Genomic DNA, 20,555 nt, shown 5'->3' on the forward strand with positions numbered 1-20,555 from the left:
TAGGCTACGGACCTAGAAAGCCGGAGCTTATTCAGAAGTCCCATTGTGTTACGACCGGTTGTAAATATATGGTGTAGGCTAGGTTCCATAAGGCTAGGTCTCGAGTTGGGGTGTTCCTCTGCGAGATCCATGTAAATATATGGTGTAGGGTAGGTTCCGTAAGGAGTAGGGGTGTTCCTCTGCGAGATCCATGAGTGTCACTACAGTGTAGGGTAGGTTCCGTGAAGGACAGGTCCCTAGTGGGGGAATTCTGAAAGAGGGACGAAAGTCTCAGCCACACGGGCCATGAAGCCGAAGGGTGTGTGTGTGTGTGTGTGTGTGTGTGTGTGTGTGTGTGTGTGTGTGTGTACGTTTGAAGATGATTCATGTGTAGTAGCAGTAGCAGTAAAGAGAGATTGGTTTATGCCTTAGTGGTGCGGGGAAATGTGACAGATTAGGTGAATTGACAGACACAAAAGTATCATCCAGCACCAAAAGGTGGAGTATGGTGTAGCGACCAAACTATTGATAGCCTAAGCTGTTACTACTCAACACTGTTGGGGGGTGACGCCGAGTCAGTTATAATGGATATGGCTTTTAGAAGCCAGTGTAACTGTATAGCTTCCGTCCTGCTCCTCGTCCCTACCTGGGTTCGAACCAGGGACCCTCTGCACACATCGACAACAGCCACCCTTGAAGCATCATTACCCATCGCTCAACAAAAGCCGCGGCCCTTGCAGGGCAAGGGGAATAACTACGTCAAGGTCTCAGAGCGAGTGACGTCACCGATTGAAACACTATTAGCGCACACCCCACTAACTAGCTAGCCATTTCACATCGGTTACACCAGGAGACTCCCGGAGTGGGATGGGTAGAAAGGCAAAATGTTACCAAAGCATTAGAAGTGCAAAAAAAAGGCATATGACCAGCACCAAGAACCAAATAAATGGTGGGAAAATTTTGCAAAAATTTGACAAAATTGCTACACATTATCCCGTAGATAGAAAGTTTAAAACCAGCCATGAATGCAATCGTAGTGTGGAATATTGAAATCAGAGAACGGTCCAAACTACAATATGCAGGCATCCTAACCATGGCATTTTATCAGCAGCGGATAAAACTGGAAAAATTGAAAAATAGAGACCTGCAAGGTCAAATGGAGCAGGCAGTGGACAAAAATGAGACGACAAATAAGAAACTAGGCATATCCGAAGGGAGTGCGCATAGATTAGATCAGGGGTGTCCAACCCTGTTCCTGGAGAGCTACCTTCCTGTATGTTTTCGCTCCAACCCCAGTTGTAACTAACCTGGTTCAGTTTATCAACCAGCTGATTATTAGAATCAGGTGTGCTAGATTAGGGTTGGAGTGAAAACCTACAGGATGGTAGCTCTCCAGGAACGGGGTTGGAGAGCCCTGGAATAGATGAACAAAAGCAGGAATTGGCTGTTGCGCTAGAAAAGAGTCAAAACCTAAACCAGGAATTAGAGGGTGCCCTTGAGGATAGACAAAAACAAATAAAACAACTCATGGTTGCGCTTCAACAGTATTACAAATAAGTGTGGAGGAGTATATGTAATTGCACCTCATCCGCCATTTACCACATGCTACAAGGTGAAAGGTCACAGGTAAAAGAGGCAAAAGAGCGATATGGGATGCGAGAGGCAGAGGACAGGCAAATTACGAGTCTGGATTATAGTAGTACCAGACTGGATAGTGATTAGCATTATCCAGGTAATCGTAGAGATGTGCACCCAGTACGAACACACGCGACCCCGGTTACATATTATCCGTGACAAATAGTACCAGGGGAGGACAACCCTGTTCCTGATGACGCACATTCCCAAGTACGGATCCAAATTCAGCATCACCATCAGCCAATGAGCGAATTGGGTAGTATTACGAAAGAGGCACCAGATCCAGTAAGGGAGGGACAGGAATTTATCAGTTGCCGGAGGAAACAGGGTAGAATTTTTGGGTTCCATGCTGGTGATCACAATCATATTGTACGCTCGCTTTTGCCAAGGGCCATGTTACCAGCACTCGCACAGGGATATCGAAGCATGTGACCCAGCCCACAGCAAATTATGAAATTGAGCGATTCTTAACTAGTTGGGAATGTATTGTTTAGACGGATGCGAGTAAAATTAGTAACTGAAAGAAGGAGTACGTGATTATGTGGATCGGATGGATGACGCGTTACGTCTTGTCATGGTTCCTCCTGGCACCAGAGGGCGGTAGAGTCCGCCCTAGAGACTTTTATGGACTCAGGTGTGTCTTATTATTTTAATGATGTCCCTCTTAAAAGAGGTGTGTTTTCTGTGGTCGTTACGTGAGTGAGTTTGTGAGACTTAGTGTTTGTTGGCTTTTCAAGTCTACTGTGATCCCGTGGCTTCTGTTTCTCTGTAAAATATTACGTTTATCCTTAACCACTGATTCCTTGTCTGGTCTCTTCTCTGCACCTGGGTCCAACCTTACCACGTCACAGTACTAATCTGACAATGGGGGATAGAAACGATCAAAACTATTCTTATGGTCAAGCGACAGGGGGAAGGAGATGCATATGAGCAAATGAAGGCATACTGTACGTAGATACTCATGTAGGGGCTGAACTAGTGACTGAGATAGAAATCTGTCAGTGTAAATGGTATGATGACGGGGTCAAAGGCCAGTCTGACGGAGTGTTAGTTGCAGATTCTGTCAGGACCGATATCACTACATTTTATGGCGTCCCAAAAACCAAGGCGTTGACGTTACAGGGAATTGGAAGAGCAGAATTTCATATGACTGGGATGGCGATTTGTGAGGCTAATATATTAAGGAAGTGAGTAATCAAGTCTTTGGGGAACGATACCACTCTGTGTTTATTGTTACAGGGGATAGCTCGTAGGAGAGGAATGAGATCTGTGCACAATATAGAGACTACTATGATGTTTAACTGAACATCACACATACCCAGATCATGGCGAGAGTAGCAGAGATAGTGTAGTCATTTCAGACACTATTGTCAACTTTCAGTGAGGCGTTTGTCAAAGAAGGTACAACGCTTGAAAGAATAGCTACAGATCCCTGTATACAGGAGGCCATCTCACCGAAAGGGAAGTTCACTGAGGTAGTATCATCACATCTCCTGCAGAGTGTGATTAAGAAACATGTGACTCAGAGTTTTGTAAGGTTGGATACTCTTCCAACTCCACTAATATCTCCCACATTTCTAACAGCCAGCAAACACTTGACATTTCTCCCAGAAGATTGAGACCGAGTGACGGTAAACAGAAAGTGTCAGAAGGTGGCTGCTTATCAACCATTGGGACCGAAAGTTAGCACAGTAACGAGGGTGTTCACAAAGGGGTGGGTGTGGATCGGCCTTGGGATGAGCGATGTGTACCTAACCGGAGCACAGGAAAGTATTATCCACGGTACCGACTGTAGCAGAATATAGGAGGTCATTGAAGATGTTGGTGGCTAGGGAACCAGGTATGAGTTGGGAGACAGGTAGGAGGTATCTGAAAGGTTCAGTCCTAGATCTATCTGTGCATTGTTGGGATATCATCTTCTGAAGGCATTGATGTTGAAACGTATATACAGTGCTGATTTACCTCAGGATGAGATAAAGTTGATTAGGGCCGTGTATCTCGTGAAGGAGTTTGGGAGCGAAGTGAAAATGACATGACTTGGGAACACCTCTTTGTAACCTGTGGCCTGACGGGGAAGTCTGGGTGAGGCATGAGAAGGTTTTTTAGGGCCTTCATTTTTGAGGAAACCGGCAGAAAATTATCCCAACGGCATAGAGTCAAGTGAAGAGCGAGTGGGAATCGTCATGTTATCAAACTTCAGTATGTCTTTGCATATATAATTATGCAAGGCTTAGCACATTATTAATATTTGTTATGTTTTGTGTTTCTTTCTGCTTTTCAAGTCTTGTGCTATCACTCTCTTAGGAACCAGAAGGAGGAAGTGGAGAAAGTAAAAAGGTCCATCTGAAATGGAGGAAGTCAAAAGCTTTAGCTGAAATATTATTCTCAGTTGAACGACGAGAGATGGAAATAGCAGGGTGCATAGTGTAATTATAGATCAGAGGCCATAAGCCTCGGAGGTGTAAACATAATAATTACTGTGAATGTTATCCATGTTTAAATTCCTGTTCGTTTATAAGTAATTCCAAGTTTAAATGAGTTGAACAGTATGGAGTTAATGTGCAAAAGGGTACTACATTCTAAACTTGAAATATGAAATATCCCTATTCATGTTATCATATTAGAACCGAGGGCATAGAAATCTACTGAGTGAGAGAGGGGAATGCAGAAAGTGCACATGCTGTCAGAACATGTTATTGTTAGATATCAGGTATCCTATGGAGAGGGCCAGAGTCTGGTTCCAGTCAACAGGACAGTCGTGAGTTGGTGAGGAATTTGGGCCAAGGTCAGGTCAGATGAAGTGAGAAAGAACACGCATCACTAAATTCTGTCTAGCAACAGAGATGCATTGGCTGTCCAGATGTGTAACGGAGGAGACACGGCAAAGGAAGAAGGTATAAATATATGGGCTTGTGTAAATATGTCTTTGTCTTTCAGCTGTTTTAAACCATTGGGTGAATAAACTTGGTTTGAGCTTTGACTAGTTGTCCGTTAGTTTTTCACTCCATTTTTCAGAACCTAACACTCTCAACCAGCTTCATGAGGAATGCTTTTCCAACAGTCTTGAAGATGTTCCCACATATGCTGAGCCCTAGTTGGCTGCTTTTCCTCCACCTCATCCCAAACCATCTCAATTAGGTTGAGGTTGGGTGATTGTGGAGGCCAAGTCATCTGATGCAGCTCTCCATCACTCTCCTTCTTGGTCAAATAGCCCTTACACATTCTGGAGGTGTGTTGGATAATTGTCCTGTTGAAAAACAAATGATAGTCACAATAAGTGCAAACCAGATGGGAAGGTGTATCGCTGCAGAATACTATGGTGGCCATGCTGGTTATGAGTGCCTTGAATTCTAAATAAAACAGACACTGTCACCAGAAAAGCACCAGACCATCACACCTTCTCCTCCATGCTTCACGGTGGGAACCACACATGCGGAGATCATCTGTTTACCTGCTCTGCATCTCACAAAGACACGGGGGTTGGAACCAAAAATCTCACATTTGGACAAAGGACGGATATCCACCGGCCATTGCTCGTGTTTCTTGGCCCAAGCAAGACGCTTCTTATTATTGGTGTCCTTTAGTAGTGGTTTCTTTGCAGCAATTCGAACATGAAGGCCTGATTCACATAGTCTCTGAACAGTTGATCTTGAGATGTGTCTGTTAATTGAACTCTGTGAAGCATTTATTTGAAGCTGCAATCTGAGGTGCAGTTAACCCGAATGAATTTATCCTCTGAAGTAAGAGGTAACTCTGGGTCTTCCTTTCCTGTGGTGGTCCTCATGAGAGCCAGTTTCATCATAGCGCTTGATGGTTTTTGCGACTGCACTTGAAGAAACTTTAGAAGTTCTTGAAATCTTCTGCATTGACAGACCTTCATGTCTTAAAGTAATGATGGCCTGTCGTTTCTCTTTGCTTATTTGAGCTGTTCTTGACATAATATGGACTTGTTCTTTTACCAAATAGGGCTATCTTTTGTATACCACCCCTACCTTGTCACAACACAACTGATTGGCTCAAACGTATTAAGGGAAGAAATTCCACAAATTAACTTTTAACAAGGCACACCTGTTAATTGAAATGCATTCCAGGTGACTACCTCATGAAGCTGGTTGATAGAATGCCAAGAGTGTGCAAAGCTGTCATCATGGCAAAGGATGGCTACTTTGAAAAATCTCAAATTAATTTTGATGTTTAACACTTTTTTGGTTACCTCATGATTCCATATGTGTTCTTTCATAGTTTTGATGTCTTCACTATTATTCTACAATGTAGAAAATAGCACAAATAAAGAAAAACCTTCTTTCTTAATGAGTAGGTGTGTCCAAACTTTTGACTGGTACTGTATATCAGATAATATTCTAATCTTTGGTGACTTTAATATTCACATGGAAAAGTCCACAGACCCACTCCAAAAGGCTTTCGGAGCCATCATCGACTCAGTGGGTTTTGTCTAACATGTCTCTGGACCCACTCACTGTCACAGTCATACGCTGGACCTAGTTTTGTCCCATGGAATAAATGTTGTGGATCTTAATGTTTTTCCTCATAATCCTGGACTATCGGACCACCATTTTATTACGTTTGCAATTGCAACAAATAATCTGCTCAGACCCCAACCAAGGAACATCAAAAGTCGTGCTATAAATTCACAGACAACACAAAGATTCCTTGATGTCCTTCCAGATTCCCTCTGTCTACCCAAGGACGCCAGAGGACAAAAAATCAGTTAACCACCTAACTGAGGAACTCAATTTAACCTTGCGCAATACCCTAGATGCAGTTGCACCCCTAAAAACTAAAAACATTTCTCATAAGAAACTAGCTCCCTGGTACACAGAAAATACCCAAGCTCTGAAGCAAGCTTCCAGAAAATTGGAACGGAAATGGCGCCACACCAAACTGGAAGTCTTCCGACTAGCTTGGAAAGACAGTACCGTGCAGTACCGAAGAGCCCTTACTGCTGTTCGATCATCCTATTTTTCTAACTTAATTGAGGAAAATAAGAACAATCCGAAATTCCTTTTTGATACTGTCGCAAAGCTAACTAAAAAGCAGCATTCCCCAAGAGAGGATGACTTTCACTTTAGCAGTGATAAATTCATGAACTTCTTTGAGGAAACGATCATGATTATTAGAAAGCAAATTACGGACTCCTCTTTAAATCTGCGTATTCCTTCAAAGCTCAGTTGTCCTGAGTCTGCACAACTCTGCCAGGACCTAGGATCAAGAGAGACGCTCAAGTGTTTTAGTACTATATCTCTTGACACAATGATGAAAATAATCATGGCCTCTAAACCTTCAAGCTGCATACTGGACCCTATTCCAACTAAACTACTGAAAGAGCTGCTTCCTGTGCTTGGCCCTCCTATGTTGAACATAATAAATGGCTCTCTATCCACCGGATGTGTACCAAACTCACTAAAAGTGGCAGTAATAAAGCCTCTCTTGAAAAAGCCAAACCTTGACCCAGAAAATATAAAAAACTATCGGCCTATATCGAATCTTCCATTCCTCTCAAACATTTTAGAAAAGGCTGTTGCGCAGCAACTCACTGCCTTCCTGAAGACAAACAATGTATACGAAATGCTTCAGTCTGGTTTTAGACCCCATCATAGCACTGAGACGACACTTGTGAAGGTGGTAAATTACATTTTAATGGTGCTCCTAGACCTTAGTGCTGCTTTTGATACCATCGATCACCACATTCTTTTGGAGAGATTGGAAACCCAAATTGGTCTACACGGACAAGTTCTGGCCTGGTTTAGATCTTATCTGTCGGAAAGATATCAGTTTGTCTCTGACAAATCAACTGTAAATTTTGGTGTTCCTCAAGGTTCCGTTTTAGGACCACTATTGTTTTCACTATATATTTTACCTCTTGGGGTTGTTATTCGAAAACATAATGTTAACTTTCACTGCTATGCGGATGACACACAGCTGTACATTTCAATGAAACATGGTGAAGCCCCAGAATTGTCCTTGCTAGAAGCATGTGTTTCAGACATAAGGAAGTGGATGGCTGCAAACAATCTACTTTTAAACTCGCACAAAACAGAGATGCTTGTTCTAGGTCCCAAGAAACAAAGAGATATTCTGTTGAATCTGACAATTAATCTTAATGGTTCTACAGTCGTCTCAAATAAAACTGTGAAGGACCTCGGCGTTACTCTGAACCCTGATCTCTTTTTGAAGAACATATCAAGACCATTTCAAGGACAGCTTTTTTCCATCTACGTAACATTGCAAAAATCTGAAACTTTCTGTCCAAAAATGATGCAGAAAAATTAATCCATGTTTTTGTCACTTCTAGGTTAGACTACTGCAATGCTCTACTTTCCGGCTACCCGGATAAAGCACTAAATAAACTTCAGTTAGTGCTAAATACGGCTGCTAGAATCCTGACTAGAACCAAAACATTTGATCATATTACTCCAGTGCTAGCCTCTCTACACTGGCTTCCTGTCAAAGCAAGGGCTGATTTCAAGGTTTTACTGCTAACCTACAAAGCATTGCATGGGCTTGCTCCTACCTATCTCTCTGATTTGGCCCTGCCGTACATACCTACACGTACGCTACGGTCACAAGACGCAGGCCTCCTAACTGTCCCTAGAATTTCTAAGCAAACAGCTGGAGGCAGGGCTTTCTCCTATAGAGCTCCATTTTTATGGAACGGTCTGCCTACCCATGTCAGAGACGCAAACTCGGTCTCAACCTTTAAGTCTTTACTGAAGACTCATCTCTTCAGTGGGTCATATGATTGAGTGTAGTCTGGCCCAGGAGTGGGAAGGTGAACGGAAAGGCTCTGGAGCAACGAACCGCCCTTGCTGTCTCTGCCTGGCCGGTTCCCCTCTTTCCACTGGGATTCTCTGCCTCTAACCCTATTACAGGGGCTGAGTCACTGGCTTACTGGGGCTCTCTCATGCCGTCCCTGGAAGGGGTGCGTCACCTGAGTGGGTTGTTTCACTGATGTGGTCATCCTGTCTGGGTTGGCGCCCCCCCTTGGGTTGTGCCATGGCGGAGATCTTTGTGGGCTATACTCAGCCTTGTCTCAGGATGGTAAGTTGGTGGTTGAAGATATCCCTCTAGTGGTGTGGGGGCTGTGCTTTGGCAAAGTGGGTGGGGTTATATCCTTCCTGTTTGGCCCTGTCCAGGGGTGTCCTCGGATGGGGCCACAGTGTCTCCTGACCCCTCCTGTCTCAGCCTCCAGTATTTATGCTGCAGTAGTTTATGTGTCGGGGGGCTGGGGTCAGTTTGTTATATCTGGAGTACTTCTCCTGTCCTATTCGGTGTCCTGTGTGAATCTAAGTGTGCGTTCTCTAATTCTCTCCTTCTCTCTTTCTTTCTCTCTCTCGAAGGACCTGAGCCCTAGGACCATGCCCCAGGATTACCTGACATGATGACTCCTTGCTGTCCCCAGTCCGCCTGACCGTGCTGCTGCTCCAGTTTCAACTGTTCTGCCCTATTATTATTCGACCATGCTGGTCATTTATGAACATTTGAACATCTTGGCCATGTTCTGTTATAATCTCCACCCGGCACAGCCAGAAGAGGACTGGCCACCCCACATAGCCTGGTTCCTCTCTAGGTTTCTTCCTAGGTTTTGGCCTTTCAGGGAGTTTTTCCTAGCCACCGTGCTTCTACACCTGCATTGCTTGCTGTTTGGGGTTTTAGGCTGGGTTTCTGTACAGCACTTTGAGATATCAGCTGATGTACGAAGGGCTATATAAATACATTTGATTTGATTTTGATTTGATCAGTGGAGGCTCCTCAGAGGAAGGGGAGGACCATCCTCCTCAGCAAATTTCATAAAAATATAATAGATATCCTTTTTTGATAAAACTATACAAAATCTATTCATGTCACCAAATAATTTATTAAAACACATGACTTTTTGTAATGAAGGTCTACAGTAGCCTCAACAGCACTCTGTAGGGTAGCAACATGGTGTAGCTGGAGGACAAATTGCTTCCGTCCATCTCTGGGCACAATGACTTCAATACAAAACCTAGGCGGCTCATGGTTCTCACCCCCTTCCATAGACCTACACAGTAATTATATCAACTCCAACCTCCAACATATCAGAGCTCTTGCAGCATGAACTGACATGTTGTCCACCCAATCGAAGGATCAAATAATTAATCTAGTACTGAAAGCATAAGCTACAGCCAGCTAGCACTGCACTGCATCAAATGTGGTGAGTAGTTGACTCAAAGAGAGAGAAAGACAATAGTTGAACAGTTTTGAACAAATTCATTCAAAAATGGAGGAGCAAGAGAGAGAGAGATTTGGTCATTTTTGTCACTTTCACTTAATTAGCTAGCAAATGCAGCTAGCTAGTTTAACCTACTCAAACATCCAGTTCAAACATAGAGGGATGCTAGGTTAGCTAGCTGGCTATGACTGTTCAACACTGGAACTCTTACAAGTCAAGGTAAAGTGCATTCGGAAAGTATTCAGATCCCTTTCCTTTTTCCACATTTTGTTACGTTACAGCCTTATTCTAAAATGGATAAAATAAAAACATGTCCATATCAATCGACACACAACACCCCATAATGATAAAGCAGAAAAGGTTTTTTATTTTAGCAACAACAACTAAAACTATATATACCTTGTTTGCAATAGTATTCAGACCCTCAAAATTGAGCTCAGATGCATTCTTTCCATTGAATATCCTTGAGATGTTTCTACAACTTGATTGGAGTCCACCTGTGGTAAATTCAATTGATTGGACATGATTTGGAAAGGCACACACATGTCTATATAAGGTCCCACAGTTGGCAGTGCATGTCAGAGCAAAAACCAAGCCATGAGGTCGAAGGAATTGTCCATAAAGCTCAGACACAGGATTGTGTCGAGGCACAGATCTGAGGAAGGATACCAAAAAATGTCTGTAGAATTTAAGGTCCCCAAGAACACAGTGGCCTCCATCACTCTTAAATGGAAGATGTTTGGAACCACCAATACTCTTCCTAGAGCTGGCCGCCCTGCCAAACGGAGCAATCAGGGAGAAAGGGCCTTGGTCAGGGAGGTGACCAAGAAGGGAGGTGACCAAGCATCATCATGCTGTGGGATGCTTTTCAGAGGCAGGGACTGGGAGACTAGTCAGGTTCAAGGGAAAGACGAAAATCTGCTCCTGAGCGCTCAGGACCTCAGACTGGGGTGAAGGTTCACTTCCCAACAGGACAATGACCCAAAACACACGCAAAGACAATGCAGGAGTGGCTTCGGGACAAGTCTCTGAATGCCCTTGAGGGACCCAGCCAGAGCCCGGACTTGAAACCGATCAAACATCTCTGGAGAGACCTAAAAATAGCTGTGCAGCGACACTCCCCATCCAACCTCACAGAGATTGAGAGGGTCTGCAGAGAAAAATGGGAGAAACTACCCGAATACAGGTGTGCCAAGCTTGTAGCGTCACAATCACTGGCAAAGTCGCTTCGACAAAGTACTGAGTAAATGGTCTGAATACTTATGCAAATGTGACTGTTTTTTATTTTTAATATATTTGCAACATTTTCAAAAAAAAAAACGTTTTTTCTTTGTCATTATGGGGTATTCTGAGTAGATTGATGAAGAAAGAAAACTATTTAATCCATTTTAGAATAAGGCCATAACGTAACAAAATGTGGAAAAGTCAAGGGGTCTGAAGACTTTCCAAATGTACTCAAAAGTTTGGACACTTACTCATTCAAGGGTTTTTCCCTTATTTAAAAAAATATATTTTCTAAATGGTAGAATACATCAAAACTATGAAAAAACATGTGGAATCATGTAGTAACAAAAAAGTGTTAAACAAATCAAAATATATTTTATATTTGAGATTTTTCAAAGTGGCCAAATGGACAATGACCCAACAAATCTCCAGGCTGTGTAAGGGCTATTTGACCAAGAAGGACAGTGATGGAGTGCTGCATCAGGCGACCTGACCTCCACAATCACCCGACCTCAACCTAATTGAGATGGTTTGGGATGAGGTGGATCGCAGAGTTAAGGAAAAGCAGCCAACAAGGGCTCAGTATATGTGGGAACTCTTTCAAGACTGTTGGAAAAGCATTCCAGGTGAAGCTGGTTGAGAGAATGCCAAGCATGTGCAAAGCTGTCATCAAGGCAATGGGTACTAATAATAATAATAAGTATGCATCCCAAATTACACCTTTTCCCCAAAGGTATTGTCCTATATAGGGAATATGATGCCATTTTGGACTCAGACTAAGTGTGTCACATTCATAAGGAAGGACTACTGAAGGACCTAGAATCTGTGGTGGTTGTTTTCTCTCCAGGAGTCTGGAGAAAACATCTCCGCCAAGCCAGGCGATGCAAAGCTCCCAAATGATGATTGACAGAGAAGCAGACAGAAGCAGGAACATTCTGACAAATTAATATTGAGTTGCATTCCTGAGGTGGCAATAGAAATTACATTCAGACTATATTATGATTATTATATCTAATCACAACCACATATTGTCTCTGAGCACGTCTAACTACTCAATTATAACCATGAGACAACATGTTGAAGCAGCCAGCAGGGATCACAGTTAACCTCTGGCATCGAGAAGCCAACACAACAACAGCTTTGGATTATAAATTTAAATCGAGAAAATATAGCTTCAAGTTATTTTTGCAAAGGGAGAAAAATGTAAGCTACTTCGTGCAGCAGCCCCAGCCCACCGCGCGCACGTGAGAAAGTGAACCTGTCTTTGCAGATCTCCCTGCACTGACAAATGGTCATTAGTGGTACATCTTGATAATTGTGCTGAATGCTTCAAAACAGAGGAGCACTTAAGCCTTACCTAAAGACATGGAGGAATTTACGATTAATTACCATTTTACCTAGCAGTTTCACAGAGTTCTCTAAGTTCTCAGTGAAAGGAGTTGCTAATGTTGTAGCCTAATCCTGACAGCAACATCTCGTCACTCAATTTACACTCAACTAAAGCCACAAAGATGCTACTCAGATCAGACTGTCTATGAACTGATCAGTCCAATAAGTGGTCACATACCACACCACAGGCACTCTGCCCTCTGCTGGCCTTCAGCAACAAAACAGGAAAGTTACCAGAGTTTACAGGAAGATGACATATGTAATCTAGCACTTTAGGAGGTATCATCTTAATACCCAGATCTTCCTCATTGTGCGACCAAAATGATGTTAAAACACCCGCAGAATACTTAGCTTTGCCACAGGAGATTACAGGCTTCGTCTGGAATTGCTTATACGGCTCGACTACGGCATGAGATATGTTTAACTCAGAATGGAGTCTTAAGAACTAAGTAGAGGTTCTTTGAGACAGAATTTTTTAACGTGAAAGTCAGAATAGGCATTTCTTGTTATCAGATGACTGACGATGAAGAGCAGGAAGTTTGTCAGTGCCGGCGGTACGTTAGTACTCTAATTGTTTTGAAGATGAACGACATCCTCTAAAGGCCGTGTATTAGCTAAATAGTTAAGAAGATAAAAACCCATAAAGGATACACTGTATTGGATCTAAACGGTGGCTTGTTGACAAAACACTTCCTTGTTGGTACACACAGAATGGTCTCTATGAACCACAAACTGAAAGGTGAAAAGGGGCGAGACACCGTACAAAAAGCAGGACAATAATTGCATAGTAGCAGGACCCAACAGTTTTATTTCTGACTTCAAAGAGCACAGTTGATGTTAGAGATCAATGGTTATGAGAAGCAATTTAGGAGATCAATTTGGAGTGTGCAATTGAATGCAAAAGAGGAGCAGTCAAGTGTAAATCTGCCTTGTTAACATACAACAGATGGCCTTGTTCTCCACTGTACTTGGGATCAGACCTGAAATTGAAGTGAGGCCATTGGCTGTGCTCTCAAAGGGTCAAGGGGTCACATCCTAAGTGATACACTTTTGAACCATGAGAAAGGCACTTAGATGATTATTCTCCATGTCAGGCAGCATGTGTGTTGAGGTATTAGAAAAACTAGGGGGTAATTATTAAAGAATCCTATTCATTTCCATTACGACAAGTCCTCACTCACCTTGTTGGAGTATTTTGCCAAAGTACTTGTTCTGACTGGTGCAGTTCCAGCGGCGAAAGCGAAACTGGTACTGGCACTCCCGCACACCCAGCTTGGCACCCTTGGCGACCTCGTGGACGATCTCTGGCTGGGTCTGGCACAGCTCGGCCTGCTTTCCCGCTAGTTGCTTGGTCTTCCTGCAGATACTGTTGGGATCCATAACGAGAGGGCTCCCCACTGCCCTACAGAGAAGCACACAACACATAGACTGTGACTACAACTCCTGTGTCATGATACAGTGGCATAACATTATTATGAGGTCTTGTTACATTTCAGAGAAGTATCTTACCTAGAAGTAGCACTAAATTTAAATGAACGTGTTCTTCTATCAGGCAGTTTGGTTACTTGACACCACATAGTTGTGCAAAAAAATACATTTCAGGTGTGGAGAGAAATAGTAAAGCTGTGCTGATCGTCAGGGAACATAGGAAAGAGAGAGAAAGTTGCATCTTAATTGCTGTGTTTCTTACATCGCGTTGACAGATGTATGTTTACACTTAGGTAAATTGTTTATTTCAATTCCTAATGGGAGTACGGGCCTCAGGTCCAACACTGTGAACTCTCGCCAGTACTTCCCATGACAGTTGCTATGACATAATGTGAGAACAGCCCTATCCCCCTGTTCCCTCTATTCAATAACTCTGCATCTGACTCCAGTTCAGCTGATGTGATCCGTAAACCTCGAGTCCATTTTTATCATTATGTGGGAGTAAGGAGTGAGTGAGAATACCTCATTGCTTTTCACTCACCCCTGTCACAGCTAATCTTTCTAAGTAATAACATTCATCTGCCTCGTGAGTTTGTTTTAAGAAGTCAAACAAGCGCTCTTTCCAATCCCTAGCATGGCGGTCTGATAAGAAGCATGAGACACAGGATATTTGCTCTTAAAATGTAATGCATCCCAACTCCGGTAAGTCAATTACTTTATTGATGTACAAACCATTTATATATCAATGTCTGAAATGTCACTGTATATCTGTGATTCAATCAAAATACCAATTATTTGTACAGTTAGATGTACCTTTTTTAGTTATAGCGTAATGGAAAACTACAAACTGAACTGCCAACATGCTGTACACTTGTCCTTGAAAGACTGAAAAATAGCATAATGGCTGCACAGATTAAGCAAATAGAAATTCCTAAAAGCCTAAAAGTGGGGAGTGAAAAGCAACTTAATGCCCACAATGTGAGTTATCTTCACGGAAGTGTGAGAACTTGACTCCGACAGTCCAGCGTCAACAACTTCTGGGATCCAGACATCCTTCAATGTATTGACAACGTCTCCACAGAAAGGAATTACAGGGGAATTACATCTCAAGCACGCTCTAGTATTCCTACACAGATCTGACTCCAATGAATCCACACCCCTGTGTAATTAAGATCTGCAGATGCAGTACTTAGCAAGACACCCCAGGTCTTTACAACCCCTGGTTATCTGATGTGTCACGGCCTTCAAATCTGGGTGAATCTGTGTGCGAGGATCACAGCTTTGAAATTGGCTCGACGAGCTGCTCACAAAAATAAGGGACCAGGATTTACTACAGTAGGTGTAGACTCGTAAAAAATAGCAGCCCATGTTGGACAGAGTTTCTTCTCTAAGTCCTGTGTCATTGTTCAAGTCAAAGGCAAACCCTCCTAGCACAATTCAAAAGAAATGCTTGAATATCACATGAGCAGCTGATGCAGCTTGAACAATGGCAGGGCCGTGCCTAGCTTTTCGGGGGCCCTAGGCAAAATGTTGTTGTGTGCCCCCCCCATTTTTCCATGGGGCGGAGAAAATGTTGCTATTTTATAACAAACTTCATGCAATTCTTCTAATTTTGCCATTGGTCAAGTTTTAATAGCTGGCTAAACTAATTTACCAATCTACAAAAATGTTGCTGACATGGGCTAATTGAGTGATTGTCAGTGACTGACATAACAAGGGACAAACTGCTGCATAACCAAATTTCAAAATTGCACCTTGTGTAGTCTACTATTCTAACTCTCAACAGTAAGTTGAGACACAGACTGAGTTCAACATTTTTTGTAAAATAATATTAATCAATACAATTTTTTTGTCGGGCCACCTATAGCAAGTGTGGGGCCGGCCCGGAACGCTGGCATTGACCAAGTCTGAGTATGGTCGAGAAATATGTAGATGAAGACATTTGTCTGTCTTGACCACCATACTGTGTTCCAGTGTTAATCCAAACCAGCACTAACCTGAACAGGACCCTAAGAGGAACATGATACTATTAGTGTTGAATATAAAGGATAGGAACTACAAAATCAAGCAATCAATCTTCCCTGTCCATGCAATGTGTCTGTATTCCTTTGATTTATCAGTCACAGTAAAGCCCCTGGACATGATAACGTTGAAACAGAGTCCAATCATAACACAAATGAGGATGTATCGCCATCGATGCAATCAAGAGCCCCCTAAGCAGCGCCTCACATTAAATAGCATAGAGATGACCAGAGACCAAAATAGAGCGGGAAACACTGATAAGGGGACAAGTATCCTAATAATCAGTCTCAATGTAGGCCGACGTGATCCGTTAGAGATAAGCCGTTCTTCTAGCTGTATGTGTACCTCAAGTTACATTATGAATTGCACGGCCGTAGATGTGTCCCTTTTTTCACTTTGCAAACGAGTAAATTTCATCCTCCTTAATCCTCTAAGTATGCTGGATATGAAGTCAGTCACGACAAGGCTGGATCGCTAGCTGGAGAGTGGCTTGGGTTCAGCTCTGTGGTCCGTGGCTCAGAGCCATGGCCCAATCATCGCTAGAACTCGACACTAAATCAAGTGACTGGAGCCCGGGGTCCTGCATGACACCGATGCACCGCTGCTGTCTGTCACATGTTTGTCTTGCAATAAGTGAGGATAGCATGAGGCCTACGTGTGCACTGAAAAATCCCAACGTCTGGAAATCGGCAGAGGCCACATACTCTGCGGTTAAACAGTGTACATAGTATCCCTGGCCAAGCCTCGTCATTGAATCTTTATCTGATCCCATCTCTCTGGCCTGGATTGGAAATCATGCAATTTTCCAGAAATATGTATTGCTTTGAAATGGGAGTGAGAACAATAAATATCTAGTATAATGAAGTGCTTCTCTGCAGGTGATGCAGAGCTGTAGACTGGTCCTGGACCCATTCCAAGCCGGGTGAGTGGGAATGGCACACGCTATATGCATACCTGTGGGCCACACTCCCGGCTGCCTGCCAGACTATGACCCACACTTACCCAGGAGGATCAGGAGGTTGCTTGTCCTGAAACCTGCAAAGGCATTCCACACTCGCTGGCCTCACTGCTCTCTGTCCAAATGATTAGAGCCTAATCAAGGAAGCTCTGAAAGAATGGGTTTATCTCTGGACGTTTCATCTTCCCCACAAATTACATCCTGTCTGTCTGGTCACGCTGACAATCATTTGCTTCAAAAGACAAGGGGTAGAGAGACAGGGGTGTGATGGCATGCCCAGCTCTCAACAGAAAGCATCTTTGTCCTGTCAAACTGCAGGACCTCCAGGTGTGCTCACCTGAGTGCTCCAATTTTGTATTAGAGGAGAGATGTTCACAGTTCAGCAGTACTAATAGCTGGCCATTATCGAGATTGGATGAGATGCAAACTTGAAATGGTTTGATTTATCTAAACATCCCCCTTCAGATGTGCATGTCTCAAATGAATGTATTATACTTTAATAACAAATCTGGCTCTGTCTTTTCAAGTCTCATACATCTCAGAGTGCTGAACAAAGAATTGTTTTATGATGACATATAGGCACTGCCTCAAGGTCCACCTAAAATTCCAACTCTGACAGCACTAATATCTTCTCTTTTTTGTTTTTACTACAAAGGCAGACCTCCAAAAGTTGCAGCTGCATCTTTCTGTCGAGCCAAGGCATAACATTACGGTCTTTCGTTTTTATTTTACTTTTTTATTTACACATTTTATAGATTCGTTTGTTATCAACAATAAAAATGCTGTATCGAAAAAATATTGTCTGATAAATTAAGAAATGTTGGGAGACTGGCAGGGATTGTTTTGTCAATCGTTACAATTTATTTGAGTAAGGTTGCAATACGGTGAGAGGTTAAGCAGAATCTTTAATTGGAAAGTAATTGCAGACAAAGCTTCACAATGCGGTCAAGGTCATCAAACGGGTTACCATGTTATTACACTTGTCAATACGAGGCTATTTGAATAGTGGTTGTATCAATAGAGTCGGATCCAGAATTGAATTTTAGTGCAATATGCAGAACATGGACACAACATCAAAAACATGGACACGCGTGCATAACCTAGCCTACAAAACATCAGATGACATAAACACTTTATTCTGAGAAACCTCATTTCCATTTGCAACTACACTGGATGCACATGTTAATTGTATGTAGCATGACTTACCACCATAACCCAATGATATTGACCGGACATAGGAGAATGAAAAACAGGGCAAGTTGAGTCCGAGATAATAGAATCGTCATGATGAGAGTATCCTACCAAAAAAAAAAAAGTTACGTCCAAAAATTAGAGCCGTCAATTAATGTGTTGTTGTTTTCTTGGGAAGTCCTGCAAAATTGGTGATCTACAGGATTTAGAACCTCCACGAAACGCGCAAAAAATCCATTGAACACCTCTTTGGGTGCATCACTAACGTTCGATTACTCGGTCAAGAGGGAAGAAACATCCGTGGTGAAATGTGTTAACCTCTTCATAGTCCTTTCTCTGGCAGACAGATTCTAAACTCAAATGCCAGAGGAAGAAGTGACAAGCACGTTTTAACTAAAACACACAAATTCCAATAGCACAGCGATTTTAATCTGGCAGCAAGGATACTACAGCCCGGGGGTGGTGGGATGCAGCCAGACCTTGGGCAGAAGAGTAAACCCAATGACCCAGCAGATTCCGTGTGGACAATTAATGTTGACGTTATTACGCAAAAGTAATCAATTGTATTGGCCTTGGTAACATTGGTTGGATTTGTGCGTTGTTCGGCATCGAAATGGTTGTTCATTTTCGATTCACGGGTAGTAGTCAAAGCGCACAAGTTTACCCAGGTGTCTGCGCGCTCGTGCACCCCCCTTCCCCCCACACCCGTATTCAAGTGGGAACGTATTTTCCTTGGATAAGAAATGCGCTCATCTCCAACCCGGTATGACGTTGCTTCGGGGCAAGTGAAATCCTTACTGTCGCTCAGAAAAACTGGATAATTACTTGGACGAGCCTGTGTGCACAAGGGTATTTTGTGAAATGGGAGAAAGAGAGAAACATTTCCCTTGCGTGTTTACAGTAAAGAAATAAGAGCTCACGGGAATGGAGGAATTCATCTCAGGTGTTGCAAATAGGCATACCTCTGCCATATTTGCCCATATCTGTTGATAACGTAAACATGCACAATTTTGGGGGAAACTATGTATGCCCTCACCTGTTTTTCTATAATAAAGTATGCCAATAGACCAGTAAACACAACTTTCATTGCAACTACAACAGCTGTGGAAATGCAACAACATGCTAAACTATTTCATGACAGACTGTTATCAAATGTGTTTGTGCTCATCCATTAATCTATATTTTTTTATTTAGGCCATGTAGCCTACATTAATCTAAGCTAATAGCTCCATCTGTGCTCAAATCTATTTTGTGATGTTTCCATTATAGGCCCGACTCTTATCGAAACACCTGCTCTCAGTGCTTTTTCTTTGCTGAGTTCACATTCTATTTTTTTTTTGTCATATTAGTCATTAATAAATGATTTACAATATTTCCAAGACAAAATGACACGTGCCCATGTGTCATACATGTCTTACATAGGTATCATTGCCACGTTTATATCTCCCCTTTCGAGTGGCCAATATGGCATCCGATTGAAAATTCAAGATCTCTGCTCTCTTGTAGCCCATCAAAGATTCACCTCTGCAATCCAACACAGTGAAGCAATCAATCACAATACAGTCACAAGCCAACAGGTAACAGCACTAGTCTCATTCACATGGCTCACTTCTCTCCCTTGATAGCCCTGAACAGCAGAGTGTAAAGGACAGGAGCCGTTTGTCTGTCTCGTGACCAGGTCTCTTTCATTCTCACCTTTTGTTTTTACCTCCAACGTCAAAAGGTGAGATATGGAATAGTTTTGTCTGAACCGCAGGTGTTTTCACGGTAGTGATAGTTCCATTTATCATTAGATAAAAGAGAAGTGATATCTGGCTCAGCCTCAATGTATGGCAGGTTGAAGTGCATCAAACAGTAGCAGAGCATCCCCGGGTCATGTGACAAAGCAGATATTCAATCAAATATTATGTTTTAAAAAATAAATCAAAAATGTGTGTGACCTACAGGATGATCAGATGTAGGACGATATTCAAAGTAGGCTGATGTGTGTGTTTGTTTTGGGGCAATGTTGTATCAAGTTTGAAGTGTATTTATTTACCACATCCAGAAAGTTCATGTCCCAGCTTTGAGTGCAATACATTACATTTGACCTAATCCAATAAATATGCCTAGATAAGTTTATCCTTACATTTTTGGAATTCCTGCAATTACATTCCCCGCTATATACATGAATATCTGACTTGCACTCCTAATGAAATAAGAAAGTTATTAAACAAAATGGCATTATCACTCCTTGTCTATATTTAACTGAGGCATAATGTCAAGCATGACTACTCCACTTGTAGTCTCTCTAACTCTCTCGCTCTCTCTCTGGGGCGAGTGTTTTTGTTAGGGAGGACTGATTCTTCATACTTGGTTTAAACTTTATGGACAATAAAGATCCTATTTCAAAGTACAGCAGGGTGTTGAGCCTGAGGTCTTGGCTGAGTGTGCCTGAGAACAGCCCTGAGCAGACCCAGAGTTTGTCTTTAGCTGACAATGCTTCAACAATACATTTCCACTGCTAGTATGTGC

The 20,555-nt window shown here is 42.6% G+C and overlaps 1 protein-coding gene across 1 annotated transcript in view; it reads right to left on the reverse strand.

Moving 5' to 3' along the window:
- LOC101268914 (protein Wnt-6) overlaps nucleotides 1-18,717 on the reverse strand; it is a 35,453-nt gene extending 16,736 nt beyond the window's left edge. Inside the window, exons 1-2 of the mRNA XM_021579181.2 lie at nucleotides 18,057-18,717; nucleotides 13,624-13,844 (exon numbers count right to left, since the gene is read on the reverse strand). Of these exons, the coding sequence (XP_021434856.2) occupies nucleotides 13,624-13,844; nucleotides 18,057-18,136 (301 nt within the window). The 5' untranslated portion in view covers nucleotides 18,137-18,717. The remainder of the gene's footprint in view (nucleotides 1-13,623; nucleotides 13,845-18,056) is intronic.
- Between the last annotated feature and the right edge of the window lie 1,838 nt (nucleotides 18,718-20,555).

This window comes from Oncorhynchus mykiss, chromosome 22 (genome assembly GCF_013265735.2).
Source record: "Oncorhynchus mykiss isolate Arlee chromosome 22, USDA_OmykA_1.1, whole genome shotgun sequence".
Classification (NCBI taxonomy): domain Eukaryota; kingdom Metazoa; phylum Chordata; class Actinopteri; order Salmoniformes; family Salmonidae; genus Oncorhynchus; species Oncorhynchus mykiss.